At 36.7% G+C, this 16,913-nt stretch overlaps 1 protein-coding gene across 1 annotated transcript in view; it reads right to left on the bottom strand.

Annotated features, from left to right (window-relative positions):
- IPO11 (importin 11) overlaps positions 1-16,913 on the bottom strand; it is a 104,632-nt gene that overhangs the window by 39,438 nt on the left and 48,281 nt on the right. Inside the window, 8 exon segments of the mRNA XM_086628948.1 lie at positions 1,306-1,386; positions 1,982-2,061; positions 8,834-8,910; positions 10,820-10,935; positions 13,074-13,187; positions 14,547-14,663; positions 15,783-15,823; positions 16,004-16,037. Coding sequence (XP_086485074.1) covers positions 1,306-1,386; positions 1,982-2,061; positions 8,834-8,910; positions 10,820-10,935; positions 13,074-13,187; positions 14,547-14,663; positions 15,783-15,823; positions 16,004-16,037 — 660 coding nt within the window.

Here is a 16,913-nt window from a genome sequence, read left to right as displayed (position 1 = left end):
AGAGAGCACGTACATCCAACATTCAATGAATATTGGAAAAGATTGGCTCTAGACCAGTTAGGTGGTGTTTATTCAACCATAAAAATCACCTAAAAAGTTTTTATAATACACATATCTATGCAGACTTATTACTTAACCTTTGTCATCCCAGTTTTTCAGATATGCAGTTATAAAAATTAAACTGTATGATGATTTTTCTTATTGGTACTGAATAATGAAAATGAAAACTAGTATTTTAAAAAAATATTAGATCTAATATTGTTGCTTGTATTACCAAAGAGATCAACAAGAGTTGGTGGGTACAGACAAAACTCAGAGGTCTAGATAAAGCAATTACATCATTATCTTCACACATTTTGATTAGAAACACTCAAAATAAACCTAGATTATTAACAAACAAGTATGATTTTGACTTTAGGGTTGAATTATTTCTTAGTGCTGCATTTTCATGTCAATAATGAAAGATATTTTTTCTGAATTCTGAACTAAGCCAAACACTGAATTAGGACAACTCTTAAAACTCATTAATCAGATTGATTTTGCTCTTTTATTTCTTAATTAGAAGTATCTTTTGTGCTATACTGCGGTACTCTTCTCCATTCTAAAATTCAATTAGAAATAAACATTGATTAGCTTTCTACAACCTTCATGAGTCCAACGATAGCCAAAGAGTAAATCAAGTTTCTTTGACCCAAATAAAATCCTATGCAACTCAATGCTCTCAAGATTTTCTATATATAGCATTACCTTTGCAGTGCAGTGATTAGTCACCTGGCTGCTTAAGTGTGCTGTTGCCAGGCTGTAGAACAAAATAGTTTCATAAGGATCCAAGCCCTCACTAACCTCCTTTCTTTAGTAATCTAGAAAATCAGATGGATAAAATATGAGGGATTCTTAAACTAAATCCATCTATACAAAGAGGACTCAAACTAGCTAAAACTCATTTACCTAAGGACAATTCTTTGGAATCACTTGAGTTAACAAAAGCATTGCAGAGAGGGTATAGGAACAGTGTGTTAGGGGATTATCTTTCAGGGTGCTCTAATTAGGGCTGTACTAACCTTCCTTTGGGAACAGCAGTATTTTTTAAAAATACATGTGTGTATACGCACTCTCAAGACACACACACTTTAAATATGTAGTTTAAAACACCACTGACTCCAATGCCAATGTGTGCTCAATAAGCTGGTTTGTTCTACATGTTCTACATTCATCATACTTCAAAACATTACTCTAACTTGACAAAAAGCTAGAGAGAATAACGGTTGAGCTGAATACCTGGGTATTACTTTTGTTACACTCTACCTTTAAAACTTGAACTTGACCTTCAGTAGTTATGTCCTTCAAAAGTTCACAAAACGACCGGCATAAGTCAGAAGCATACATCTGAAATTAAATTAAAAAGAAGGTTTTATGCAAGCATGTTTTATATCTATGTATATACTTCAAAACTCAACACATTAAAGATTACATGTTGTCTAAAGAGCCAGCTTCTCTTCAAAGATCACATTTGCTAAAATGCTTGTCTTTCTTGACTAATTAAAATCTAATCTAAACATTTTGTTATTTTTTTTAACATTGCAGGTTTTTTTAAACAATCAATCTCAATGAATTTTCTAATGAAGAAAATTGAAAACAAGGCATAATATCTCTAGTTAATTTCTTTCTAGAATTTATGATCATAATTTTAATCTGGTAGGATAACTAGAGTAACTATTACTACCCTGCATAAGATCTTTTCAGGTAGCAAAATAGTAAATAAATATGCAAAACATTAATTCTAAATAAAAATATTTCTCAAATCTGATTTGACTGACTGTCCACCATGTGCCATAAAGAGCTGACATTAGAACAAAATGCTTGTATACACAAAAATGAATAAGAGTATAAATGTGTGTATGATATTTTCAAATGTGAGGAAAAAAATAGCTTGCCAGTAGGAAACTAAGGTGCTAACATGAATCTTTATGTAGTAACATACCTGTAAAAATTCAGATGATGATAAGAAAATATAAGCATTGATGATCTTGAAGCAATTTTTGACGTTTTCTGAACTCAGCTCTAGAAAAAAAAAGAAATCACAATTCAGAACCTCATCACCAAACTGAAGTACAACTAAAGTTATTCACTTCTAAAGTCTTTTTCCTCACACAGGTTTTAAGTGCTAGGTGCCTACAAATAGAAAAAAGTTACCTTAGATTCAGTACCAATCAGGTTCTGCCTCCCTGCCAGAGACATTAACAAAGGAGGGATGACAACAGCTCTCAAATGGAAGGACAAGAAATCCTATGACCTCAAAAGTCAATGTTAAACAACAACAAAAAAAGCGCAAAGTTTTGGATGTGACAGTGGTCTAAGAAGATATTAAAAACAAAATAAATGAAAAACACACTTAAGAGATTTGCAATTACTGATAAAAGGTCTTTCTCGCATTTGAGTCACTAAACACTGAGTAGAAAGAATGAAGTAAAGATTGCAGTTCTGCTACCCTGATCCAGGTGCCATATGAAATGGCATTGACCTTTTGGAATGAAATGCTCTGAGCTTTAGGCCACACCTTGAATATTTCAGTAAGGAATGCACGCCCATTTAAGAGACAGACACACACAAGAGATGGTATACAGCAGCAGTTTGAAGAAAGAAAAAATACATGTCCTCAGGTACTACATCAAAGGCTGCTTTTAAAAAAAAAAAATAAATCATACAATCATAGAATGGTTAATGTTGGAAGGGACCTCAAAGATCATCTAGTTACACATCCCCTGCCCATGCCCAACCACTACACCAGGTTGCTCAAAGCCTCATCCAACCTGGCCTTGAACACTTCCAGGGATGGGGTATCCACAACTCCTCTGGGCAACCTGTTCCAGTGTTTCACCACCCTCAATGTAAAAAATTTCTTGCTTATATCTAATCGAAATCTGCCCTCTTTCAGCTTAAATCCATTGCCCCTTGTCCTATCACTGCACGCTCTTGTAAAAAGTCCCTTTCTAGCTTTCTTGTAGGCCCCCTTTAAGTACTGGAAAGCTGCTATAAGATCATCCTGAAGCCTTCTCTTCTCCAGGCTGAATAAACCCAACTCTGTCAGCCTGTCTTCATAGCAGAGGTGTTCCAGCCCTCGAATCATCTTTGTGGCCCTCCTCTGGACTCTCTCCAGCAGCTCCATGTCCTTCTTGTGTTGGGGACTCCACAGCTGAAAGCCGTATTCCAGGTGGGGTGTCATGAGAGCAGAGTAGAGGGGCAGAAATCACCTCCCTCAACCTGCTGGTCACGCTTCTTTTGATGCAGCCCAGGATAGAGTTGGCTTTCTGGGCTGCCAGTGCACATTGCTGGCTCATGTTGAGCTTCTCATCAACCAACACCCTCAAGTCCTTGTCCTCAGGATGCTCTCAATCCATTCTCCGCCCAGCCTGTACTTGTGCTTGGGATTGCCCCAACCCACATGCAGGACCTTGCACTTGGCCTTGTTGAACTTCATGAGGTTCTCGCAGGCCTACCTCTCCAGCCTCTCAAGGTCCCTCTGGATGGCATCCCTTCATGCCAAAACATCTATACAATACAATATGTTTCAAAGTTTCACATGGAGGTTCATACTAGTGCAGAAAGCCAACAGCTCTCATTGTGCAAAAACAAAACAGAAGACCAAAAAACCTCAAATGGTTTGCTGTAACCTTCTTAAAACCATTTTGGAAGAGACTATTTTTGCTAAGTAAGTGGACTTCTGCTCCACCATCTTTAATTAATATTCCAATATGATCACCATGGAGAGCCAATGGGAAAATATTTTTTGTTTAAGTTTTAAATAAAATTCCTTACCAGACTAAACAAACACCAGCAGCTGGCTAAGACCCGGTATGTCTTCCATGGCTTCTATGAACACAGTCTGTATGAAAGTCTGGCTTACACTTAGTGATGCTGATACAGAAAAACTTTCACAAAAAGTATCCCATGACAGAAACTATAGCTGTTTTTCCATTATAGTATCTGAAAAGTTCTGGGCAGATTTAGCAGTTTTTCTTCTCCCTCTCATTAGAAGGAGCATTGTTGCTTCTGTTACCTGACACGGCCATTGTACAGCTTTGAATGTATGACTAATCCCTATCTCAGTGCTTGGACAGGTCATATCTTGTTATCACTTATTTTGAATATTTACATATCTTGGCTTGCAAACAGATGAATTTTCACCTATTTGTCCAACATCCTTATAAACATGTTCCAATACATTTTTAAGCTAGCCTTAGTAGCATATTACTAGTGTTACACATTTCTTGAAGTTACTGCATTCTCCTTAGAGGTCTGCAGGTTTTTTTTCTTACTGAACGCAAACAGATTTTAAGTTTCAGTCACTAATGCAGGAGACAAATTGGAAATAAATGGCCATATACAAATGAAGTGCTACTAAGCTTTCAATTACTTTCCAATCTGTGAGTCTGTGACAACTGATACAAAGGTAATAAAGTATGAATAGCAAAATTGCAGGAAGTTAGCTATTTCAGGCCAGAAAGAAAAAATAGGTAAGACAGATGTCACAAAACCAACAGAATTTCAGTCACCCATCTATGCATGAAGCTCAATGTTTAGTAAAAGCATGTTTCTAGAAAGATATTACCTTCAATTGATTATAGTTAAAAAACAATTACACATCAATTCTCTTGTCAGGTTTTCCTAAATCAAACATATCTTTTTCTGAATTACTTAATGTTCTCCTCTAGCTTTTGTTGGGGATCAGAGGAATTATTCCAGTTCCAGTAAGCTGCTTTTCGCCATTACTTTTAAAAGTACAGCACAGGCATATTAAACCTGAAGCTTCTTGAAACAGGTATGTCTTGACTTTGACCACATTCCCAATCTGCAACTGTATCCAATTCAGCTGTCATTTTAAGCATTCTCAGTGCAGAAATGTATCCATCCATAGAGAATTAGTGAACTCCTCCATTCCACATTATAGAATCTGCTGCACCAAGATAGGGATTAAAGTACCTCTGCAAGCCCTGTTATAGGGCAATTATGTTTCAACAGAATTTAAACATTAGCAGTGCTGACACGAAAACCAAGTATGACAATTACGCTGTGAACTATTACTGTACATCAGTGATAGCAACACAATCTTTGAAGGAAGGTCAATTATGTAAGTGAAATCAAGCCATCATATCAAATGCAACATTCTACTCCTGTATCTTTAAGATTTAAGGATAGCATTGATTATTTCAGTAAGCAAATCTGATTTGTACAACTCCTTTGACATTCAGTTCCAACAGTAGCAATACCCTGAAATGGGTATGGAAAACTTTTCAGGAAAACAAATATATCTGGAAAGGAACAACTATATATTACATTCGGACTAGTTAAAAGACAAAAATCAAAAGCATTTCTGTATTTTTACCCTTTCAGTTGACTGTTAAAAATTGAAGAGATGTCACTGCACTGACATATACCTATGGTGATATACGCCACAGGCTTGTTACATGGCCATGACAAAGGTATGGTCAAGATAATGAAAACCACAGCGTGTATGAACGAATAACTACACAAAAAATAAAAATCATTAACTAAATCTCAAAACAATTTCTTTAAGCATCATACTTTGAAATCACTTGCCAACAGATAAGCGTGTTTTAAAATAATCTCCTAAAAGATGCAGGAGAAGCAGTGGCAAGCAATTACTTCCCTAGGCTGTAAACTGAAGTTAAGAATGAAAGTCAAAGAATGCTGAAGGTTTATTCTTGTCAGTAAGACAATAGGCTCCAGTGGAGAGAGCACGAGAGGAGGCAGCACAGAGGCCTTCAAAGTTGAGGTTTCTAAGGTATCATTGGCTGGCCAGGAAGCGATGACAGACAAGCAAGTGCTTGTGCAGTACGTAGCGTTGGCAAGCACCTCAAGAGCACTTAAATTAAATTGGGCAGCAGATGATGTATTAATTTGCAGTCTTCTAAACACGCATTCATCAACAGGAAAAAAACCCCACAGCAACACCTTTCTATTAAGTGATATCCATAGCACACTTCAAAAACTAGCAGACATAATTTGCACACAGCATATCTCATTCAGTTTTACATCACTTATCTGAGGAAAACATACTGTTATAACACAGAAATATTAAATCAAGTTTTGTACTTTGATGGTTAAGCTGAACTCCCAAATCCAATTCCCATAGAAGTTTGTCCCCTATTATTGCATATGAATACATCTAAGAAGTATCATTTACGAAAGACTTAAAAATGCTACAATCTGGCCAGGAAGAATACAAAATATCTTCTTTTCTGCTGCAGTTTGATGACTTCTTGCAACATCTATTTCCTCCTCTTCAGCAGGACAAGGTCTGCTATACAGCTCTAATGTCCAAAAATCTCATGAATGAGCTTCTCTCGCTCCCTTCTAGCTCTTCTAGTTCAATGACACTGACCTCTAATGGGACACTTTTCTGAAGGACTTAAATGCTGATGGAGCAGTTAAACACAACAGAAAATAGTTATATTACCTGTACATTACAGTTATTCGGTTCACTAAGAACAAATTCAGAAACTAATGGTCAGGAGGTTCATATTTCTTACACTGCATTTTCAATAAAATCACATCTTGCAGCGCCTTGTTGCTAGTTCTCCACACTGCTCTGAAGGATATAAGCAAGGCAATCATCTGCTCAGAACTTCACCAGATCTGCCCTTTGGCTTTCCCTTTGATAACTTAGGACTGAATTGAGAACCAGTCTCAGGGAGATTTTCTAGTTTGCCTTATCTCCGATAGTTAAGTCATGTAAGACTTTGCAGTTTTGAAACATTGAATTCAAGGATCTCTAAATTTGAATGGATTTCTGCATTTGTCCAACTGGAAACAGCAGACGTCCTAATTAAAACTCCTTGTCCTGAGAGCTATGTCACTGTGGTGTGGAGGATAGAAGTGTTTGCTCTTAAGTGTTGGAAGTTTCACATGAATACTGCCACTTTTATACTGGAGAAACTGTACTATAGAACTAAGACTGAACAGTTAATTAGCTTGCACAGTTGATCAATACATTTTCTTCTGCAAGGGGCTGCAGCTTAAACCGTGCTTTTGCACTGGATTTTAGTGCAGTACCCCTTCAAACGTACTGAATGAATCACAGAATCATAGAATGGTTTGGGTTGGAAAGGACCTTAAAGATCATCTAGTTCCAACCCCCTGCTTTGGGCAAGGACACCTTCCACTAGATCACGTTGCTCAAAGTCCCATACTACCTGGCCCTGAATACCTCCAGGGATGGGGCAGCCCCAGCTCAGACTGCCTCACCACCCTCAGACTGAAGAAATTCTTCCTTATATCCAATCTACATCTGCCCTTTCAGTTTAAAGCCATTGCCCCTTGTTCTATCACTACACACTCTTGTAAAAAGTCTCTCTCCACCTTTCCTTTAAAGGCCCCCTTTAGGTATTGGAAGGCTGCTAGAAGGTCTCCTTAGTACTGTCTCTTCTCTGAGCTGAACAACCTCAACTCTCTCAGCTTGTCTTCACAGGAGAGATGCTCCAGCCCTCAGATCATCTTTGTGGCCCTCTGGACTTGTTTCAACAGCTCCATGTCCTTCTTGTGTTGAGCACTCCAGAGCTGAAAGCAGTACTCCAGGTGTGGTCTCATGAGAGCAGAGCAGAGGGGCAGAATCACTTCCTTCAACCTGCTGGCCATGCTTCTTTTGATGCAGCCCAGGATAAGGTTGGCTTTCTGGGCTGCCAGTGCACACTGTTGGCTCATGTTGGCTTCTCATCAACCAGCACCCCCAAGTCCTTCTCTGCAGGGCTGGTCTCAATTCCTTCTCCATCCAGCCTGTACTTGTGCTTGGGATTGCCCCAACCCACACACAGGACCTTGCACTTGACCTTGTTGAGCTTCATGTGGTTCGTACAGGCCCACCTCTCCAGCCAGTCAAGTATGAATGAAGCAGCTGCCTAAGGGGTAGTGGATGGCAGTATTGGTACTGTTTTCGTAACTACTAAGTTTTAAGACCAGGTTAGCACTAATCCAAGACTTAAGCACAATTTCAGCATCACAGTGCCAGGGCTATGTTGTGTAGATGCTGTCCAGCCACAGTCTCCTGATGCAAACAGAAGAGAATTGCAGGCCAAGAGCATACCAGAATGGTTTCTACTTTCTGGGAAAATGTGCACCATTTTGACTCATAGCAATCAAAATCTTTGACTGACATGACACTCAGAAAAGAAAAGTTTCTCAGAAAAATACTCAAGGTGTAAAGTAGTATCAGAAGTCTGTACGAGGAATTCAGTCTATGATTACATATCAGCTGCTGTGTTCTTGAAACTTGCCCCCATCCTTGATAAAAAAATAAATTTAATGTAAGCATGTTTGAAGCCTCACCTTAAGGAAAATCTACCTACCTTAACTGCACTACTTGCTATATCAGCATCATACAACTGTTTTCATTTTTCAGAAAAGGAACGTTCTCTTGAGGATATATTTTTCCAAAGAAGAGTATTACTAGTCTCCAGCATTCATTCATAAAATAAGAAAATTTTTACAAGTGTAAAATATTCTTCAATACCTCCAACTTTTCTTAGAAGAGTATGCCAAGGTTTCCATTCATACTCATCACTACCCTGGTAAGCATTGCATGCGGACTAAGGAAGACAAGGTAGAGAGGAAATAGCAGTAGCAAACATAAGCAAGCCACAAATACAGAACATTTCTGAGTTTAACTCAAGCAGATCAGTGTGATACAACTATGAAAATCACAACCACGTGTGATTAAGCCTCCTTAGTTCTTTCAGTCACAGCAGCATTACTTAATGCATGAACCACACAAGTAGTAGAAAAAAAACACCAGAAATTTTATTAGTGACAGACTTACCAAGAAGGGCAGACATGTTCTGAAATATTCTCAGGAGCTCAGGTGTAAGACATGGACTATTCTCCAATGTCACTAACCTAAGAATAGATTAAGCAAAATATTTTAGATGATCTATGATTAACATTGAGCAATCATTCTGACAAACGTAAAATATCGTATGTAACTTCTAGTAAACACCTATATGACCTTTACATAACATACTCCAAGTGCAGCATTAGTCTTTATAACACATCCATCAGTATAGGCATGGGTTTTGCTAAGGTAGAAAAAGAAAGAAAACCATACTACTGTCTTTTTTTAAAGACAATATAACCTCCCAAATGCAGCAGGGAGAATGTCTAAGTATCCAACTTGGGAACTTAAAGAAGGTGGGAAGAGAGGAATATTCATGGTTTAAGGACAATGTGCGTAGTGCTGTACACCCACCTCAAAGGAGCAGCTGTAGTGGCAACCAGTTCAAACTTTTTTCCTTTTTTTTTTTTTTTTAAGGACTGTAAACAATGCATTGATTGCCATACCTAAAAGCCTACCTATATGCTCAGCATTGTTTGTATCAACTTAAAATTCCTGAGGTTTGAAAACAGTAGTTACAAATTAAGTTCACACTTAAAGCCACAGCAACACATTCCAGTTTGTTCCTAGATCTTACATGTGGGATTACGGTATTTAAATAACATTTCTGATTACGTAAAGTATCTCAGCTGTTCTGCTCTTGGTTCAGGAAGCTTTTAGGGTCCCAACCGTCTGCCAGCTCCTTCTAGATTCCTCTGATGCTCTAGAACATCTTAAAATATCATATATATCTTCTTCTGCACAGGCATCAGAATAACAACCTCAAGACCAGTATTATGAAGAAGATATGAAAGTTATTAACCGATACGTTAAAATGGCCCGTCTTGAATTTTGTGAAGATCTTGTATTTTGACTAGATTTTAGATTAGAAAAGTTAAATTGCATGCAATTCGATTGCATGGCCAATTAGATAAGCAGTTGTCAGTGGCAGCTGCAACAGTCCCGGCTTTTTGAAAATGAGGTGCTAAGAATCAATGTAAAGCAAAGATAAAATAGAGCAAAAAAGTATTATTCACCCATATATTTCTCCTCCTTACAAATTCATTCCTAGTTTATGCCCTTACAAAGCAGTAGTTTGAAATGGCATTAACAACATGGTGTAAGATATTTTTAAAAATGACTCAAAACTACATCTAAGTTATAAACCATTTTCCTTGAGAATTCTCCTGATTAAAAAAAAAAAAACAAACAAAACCAACAAACTAATCTAGTTTTGCTGCACATAGAACAGATTATTTGTAGGTTAAGTATCTGCAATTCTAACGGCCATCTACAATTTAGATCAAAGGAAACCCTCACTATTTCAAGACAAACTCAATATATTCCTATTTTGCAGGAAAGATGTGCTGAATTTGGTCGTGGTAACAGTTTCCTCCTCCTAGAGTGTCAGCTGCATCAGGAACAAACAAATTAGCCTCATTGCAAACTGATCACAGTGCCATTCCTTGTTTTATGTTCAATCACCAAATAGCTGCAGATACCATATAGAAGGCAGATACCTTCTATACCTTTATCCTCATAAACTTGCCATCTTTTCCAGCAACCAGCTTTGAGAATCCCTGAGTTATTTTGTTCTCAAAGACAAGCATGTCAAATTGTTAATTTAGAATGCACATTATAGTGAGCCTAGATTTTCTGTCTTGCTGTTCAATATCACAACAAAACTGCATCTCACTATCACTGCCTGAAAATGGATTACCTACTCAGTTATTTTTAATTGTGTTTCTTTTATGAACCTCCTAACCTCACCTCTTCTGAGAAAAGATATGATACAGATGATGTCAAGGTAAGATAACAAGAACATATAAATTCTTAATACAGTCAAAGCTTTTGTTGAATCATCTATTTTTTTTTTCTTCTGGGGATACAAGAATAAAATTTTAAAAATTAGAAACTGATAAAGAACATTCTTACCATAACTCTAAACCATCTTCCAGAAGATAGACATGTGGAGGCTGAGAAACATCCGTACTTAGCTGAATAACTGGAAGCAGAAAAGGATAGAGATTTTTGCTGTCTGCTCCCAGTCCCTATAAAAGTAAATAAAAAATACAAAATGCTTGAAAAATCTCAAATCAAGCATTTCAAGAGTGAAAAAGATCTATAATGCTGTTCTATTCACATACTGCAAACATGCATTCAAGAAATCAAAGGTTGAACTTGCATGCATTTCATACAACAAAATACTTAGTCTGATACTCCTGAGCTTTCTCTCAACATATATTAAGAAAATTGTCTAAGTTTTTCGAAAACAAGCAGCTTATTAATGTTTTGCAAGAAAAAGTTACAAACAATGCACATTCCTAAAAACATTCACTGGTCATTCTTTTTCATGGGAAGTCACAGCTCTAAGAAATAGTAAATAACCAAATGCTGAATAAAATGTTTTAAAGCTCAAGAAAAGAATTACTCTTCGGACCTTACGACATACTAAATATTTTGATGTATTCTAAGAATCAGGAGAAGGGTTTGTTTTCATTGCTACACAAAGATTCACAAACTGATAACAGTGATTTATTTTCTAAGTGATCCATGAGTCGTACGTGAAGATGTCTTCCCAAGAATGTAGAGTAAAAAATTTTTTCAACAATCATTTAAGAACAGCAGCTTATTTTTAAAAATTGGGTTAAGATAACTATTGTCAAAACTATTCATAAACTAAAACTAATCCTAAAAAGAACAGAATTCTTAAATTGGAAACTACTGGGTATTTTGTAACATTGCTACTTAAGAGAACTGAGGCTAGTTGAATGCTGCTTTTGCACAACTATTACATTTAGAAACTGTTAAATTTAAAATTGTTTCATGTTTCTCAGTTAAGGCTTCTTTGTGGAATTATTTATTTAAACAAACTTGTCTTAAAAAAAGAATCTTTCATAAATTTGTCTAATCACTTTGTATCCACCTGTACCTTCGGCCTCCACAGGGGCCAGTAACAAGAAGTTCCACAATTATTTTGTTGTAACAGTATATTTTCTCTTTGTCTGAACTAACTCCACTTTTAAAAGAAACCTGTTTTCCTTTAGTTGTAATGTGCAATCATTCCACTTCCACTTTGTCTCTAGTGTTAACCTCTTTCTTATCCCCTTATCCCCTTAGCCATAACTTTCCGCAAGTTCAAGATCACCCACATGTTCAGCCTGTTCCTACATGGACATTGCTCTACATCCTAGGAGCACTTCTCTTGATCTTTGCTAGTCTTACTACATCTTTTTTGAGATGTTGTAAGGGTTGGAGAAGTTGGGGCGGCATACAGTCCATATTAAAGAAGTGCTGAATAGCATAGATTCTGCAAGCAGTATAACCATGTATAGTTTTATTTATCAATCTTTTCTCAGGAATGTACTACATTTTATTCGCATTTTTACTGCCAACAGCACAGATATTTCTAGATGTTTAAAGTTTAAGGATTGTTTAGTTATACCAAGATCTATTCTTTCACTGATAAGAAATTCACTTAATTTTAACTATTATCTCTGGATAAAGCAAGCAGATACTTTACCTATAGACTTTCAAAATTCTCTGCCAAGGTATTACAGGAATTAGGAGGAATTAGGGAATTTATCATTTCATGTATAGAAAAAACAGGAAGAGAGGCAGATTACCATCAAGAATCAAAACTATCTAAGCAGATCATCTCAAGTGCCATCACACAGCACATAAAAGACAAACAGGTGATCAGACCCAGACAGCATGGGTTTCTGAAAGGCAGGCCTCCTTGACTAACCTGGTCTCCTTCTACGACATGGTGGCCCACTTAGTGGATGAGGGAAAGGCTGTGGATGTTTTTCACCTGGACTTTCCTTAAGCCTTTGACACCGTTTGCCACAGCATTCTCCTGGAGAAACTGTCTGCTCAAGGCTTGGATAGGCACACTGTTCTCTGGGTAAAAAAAAACTGGCTGGACTCCAAAGAGTTGTGGTGAATGGAGTTAAATCCAGCTGGCGGCCAGTCACAAGTGGTGTTCCTCACAGGTCAGTATTGGGGCCAGTTCTGTTTAGTATCTTTATCAACGATCTGGACATGGGGATCAAGTGCACACTCAGCGTACCTTAATTTTACCTCTCTCTCTACATATACACACACACACACACAGAGAACACGTAGGCATGTCTGAGAAAGAACCATAGGAGATATTGACAGCATTTATGTCATTCTGATCCCTTACCTGGACAAGATGGATTAGAGTGGTTAGAATGGCACATCGTAGCATATTGTGCTCCTCACTCTGCTTCCAAAGGAGTGGCAAATACTGAACCAAACATTCTACATATGGTCGTATCTGAAGTTCAGAACACAAATTTGTTTATTAATGTATGAACCAAGGCCATTAATTTATCACAAGCATAATTTCTGAAATATTTAAGACCTGGTTTTGTCACAATAAAAATAGAGTTTACTTTAATTTACTTCTCTTTTCTTTTCCTAAAATACCACATTCCATACCCTGTGACTGAAGTCACTTCTGACTGCACAGTAGTTTGAAAAGAACATATTACCTATGGTAACCCTTGTGCATGGCAATCAGGCTTAAGTAGAAAACAGAACACAAACAATACTTAACTTGATAGTCAGAGATATTTTCATATTGATACGTTCTTCACTTAGACAGGATTGCTAAACAGCAGTATCCTTTAAGAACAGAAACAGTCCCAATGCTGAATAACCACTGAAGTTACCCATGCTTTGAGCAAGGGTTGCACTGCACAACCTCCAGAGGTTTGTTCCAATCTATATTTTTTCTTTGATGCTTTACAATACTAAAAGGTTGATTTATTTGTCTTCTAAAGTATTTAATTACGAATTAACGTAAATGGATGCAAAGGTTCTGTCTCAACTTGCTCTTTCTGCTGCTTCTCTAGCAGATCTAAAATGCAGGGAAATCTGCCGTCATGTTGACTTTTCTGACAAGGGACAATTAGGAAAGCTACATTTGGCTCTCAGGCAGGATTACTTGTAGAAAGAGGATATAAGCTCAAAGCTATGCATCATCGCTGGCCTTAATAAAGTAATACTGAAAAAAACTCTGAGACAAAACCAGTAAATAAATCATCTTTTAATTCTGCAAAAGTATCCTCAATTTCTTTAAGCTGAAGAATATACCTTAGCACGAAGAAGGAAGTACTGAAAATTCAAAATATGAACTTGAAACTCTTCATGCCGTTAAGGAGACTGCAATATAGGCAATCGCAATCTGTATCACTCCCAATAAGAGATTACAAATTTAACTGCACAGTCTCAAGGAGCATGAAGCATTTTGACTCCCAGAATGCCTCTTTTAGTACGTAGGATTTAGTAAAATACCAGTTCAGATATAAAGATGACACAATTAGAATCAAGATTACAAAAAAAAAATGTAAGAAATGCATTAAGATAAGCAGTGAGTCTTAACAGATGAGTCAACACGAAAAATATATAGTAAATAAAGAAAAGTAGTAGTAACTGAGCAAGAACATTTTACACAAAAGATAAATGAGAAATGAAAAGTGACAAGAGAACCAATTAATGCAAATAATGCAGGCATCTACCATAACAATAAGCAGCCTATTAATCGATGATATTTTTCTACTATTTCTAAAAATATCAAGTCCTCCTTTGTATTCTTAGTACAAAGCTAACACTGAAGCCTACAAAAAAATACCTGCATATTGACTCTTTCAATCACACAAGACAGTACGTGAAGAACATGCATTTTGGTGTCACATTGTGTCACTTCCTGAAGTAGCTGAAAGAGCAGTGTAAACATGGATTCCAGATACTAAAAGAAAAAACAAACAACTACGGATTAGACCATCAAAAACACAATTGGCGACATGTATTCGTGATTTCTGCATACACTCTCAACTCCAAGACATCTACAAACTTTGAAAAACAATGTAAACGTTACTCTCTCATTCGGAAAAATGCCCACTCAATCACTGCCTAAACAAGATTTAAAAAATTCAGATACACTCTTACGTAATAGTTCAAATGTGATCAATTTGAGTACAGATAGTTTTCATGCTTTGGTAAGTATAAACGTGACTGCACAGATAAAATACTATAAAGTTGAAGGCTATCTCTCCACAAGGAGCCCTTTGTTAGGGTCAAAACAAAGGTACAGTCTTCCAGCTTTTGGGTCAGCAGATATAATTTAGATATTGAACTGAAAAAGACAGCTTAAACAATTCCAGTATTTACAGTGTAGATCCACTCTGCATTTTGGTTGTGTTTGTTCCCAAGAGAGCAGCAATTAACATGGAAGTCATAATCAAACAAGAAGAAAAAGCACCTGCTAAATCTGAGTGATCAAAATAAATCTTTTTGCATTTATAGCTAACATTTAATTGTTTACCTAATGACAACAGTAATAACCACTCTAAAGAACACAAATATAGGCAAACCAGGAAACCATGTTTTTGAGGAGCTATTTTAACCATATTTTAACATATTTAACCATATTCTAACAAATTTAAGATTTGTGTGAAACAGCAGGTTGGAAAGCACTGCGTGAAACAGGCATACTGGAAAGTCATATTGGTGAGGAGACTTACTTGTTAAAGACAAGTATTCGTATAGTCATAGTGTGAAGAAACTTAACATATGGTAGCACATAGGATATGTAGTACTAAATGCAATGCTAGGAAGTTGCAACAGTCGTAATACTAAAAGGTTTTGAATTGTCTGTCTGTATATTGCACATTAGCAACCTTAGAAGCAGCAGTATGAGTCTCTACATGTTTTCGCCTACAAAAACTAAAAAAATAAAAAATACACACGCACACACACACTGATTACTAAACAGCACAGTTTAAAATGAAATTAGAAATTATTTTTTTCCTGCTTTCCTCTATGGATTTATCCGCTCAACAGAGTATGTTCATATAAACGCTCTTACTGGTAAGAACTGTTCAGTTCTGAACTCGAAGTCATCTACAGGTAAACAACCATTAAGGAAAAGTAATACAGATTGCAGATGGATACAAGACTCAGATAAGCAAATATTCCACAGATACTACCACATTCTTCACATTATAATTTTGTGTCAGTTTAAAATTATTTATTTTCCAGCAACTCTGAATTAAAAACTAATTGAACATCTTTGCAACAAAAGGATATTTAACTTCAGTGTCGTCGCTGTCTCGATACGGACCTGAAAGACAAAAGTCAAGAAGCATCATGCATATGTCCATTAAACATTTTGAATAGCAACATAGTACCTGACAACATCAAACCAGTTGCTGTTTGGCAACTGAATGCTTCTACATGTTCTGTCATCCTAAGAAACGTACTTAGTTCAATCCAAACATTTTTATTTCCTTTCACTGTAGTATCCTTGACAGTTTATTTGGCATTGTTAAAGTAGTATCACCAGGAGAAACTACTCAGGCAAATACTTCATGAAGGTCAAGAAAGAATTTAATAAGATATCTAGCCTGTGACAAAAAAAAAATCTTCCAAGAGAGGACGACTTTAACCTGAGATTATCTCACATCTTGCTGTCACCAAAAAAGCACAGAATCAAATAAACTCAGCTTCTTGACTCAACCTCACCTGCTGGTAAACTGAAATCATAGCTTAAAACCAGAATTGCACTCAACAAGCCTAGCAACTAATACCATTTATCAGATTCTGCTAGCAGATAACTATGTTGATGCTCAAATAATACTGTATACTGCAGGGACTAGTAACAGATTAACCCTGTTTTATCTATGCAAAGTGTTGTAAGTTATTTATCGAGACACTTCACAACTTCTTTCTTACAAAAAACAGATTGTTGCTGTTGCCATTCGTTTTCTCACTAAAGCCATCACTCATGAACACCTTAAGGGCTCACTTCATGTATTTCACCTTACTGTTCAACATCTCCACAATTAAACACCCCCACAACCTCCCGACAGATTATCTTTTGCAAGACACAACAGACTTTAAGGTGTAATGTTATGAAGTTCTCAATTAAGTTTACAAAAGGTACAGTATGTACGTTTCACCACTGTAACTACTGTTTACAGAACAAATGCGTAAGCCA

The sequence above is a fragment of the Tauraco erythrolophus genome, chromosome Z (assembly GCF_009769465.1).
Source record: "Tauraco erythrolophus isolate bTauEry1 chromosome Z, bTauEry1.pri, whole genome shotgun sequence".
Lineage (NCBI taxonomy): Eukaryota > Metazoa > Chordata > Aves > Musophagiformes > Musophagidae > Tauraco > Tauraco erythrolophus.
This window is presented reverse-complemented; position numbering and strand designations above follow the sequence as displayed.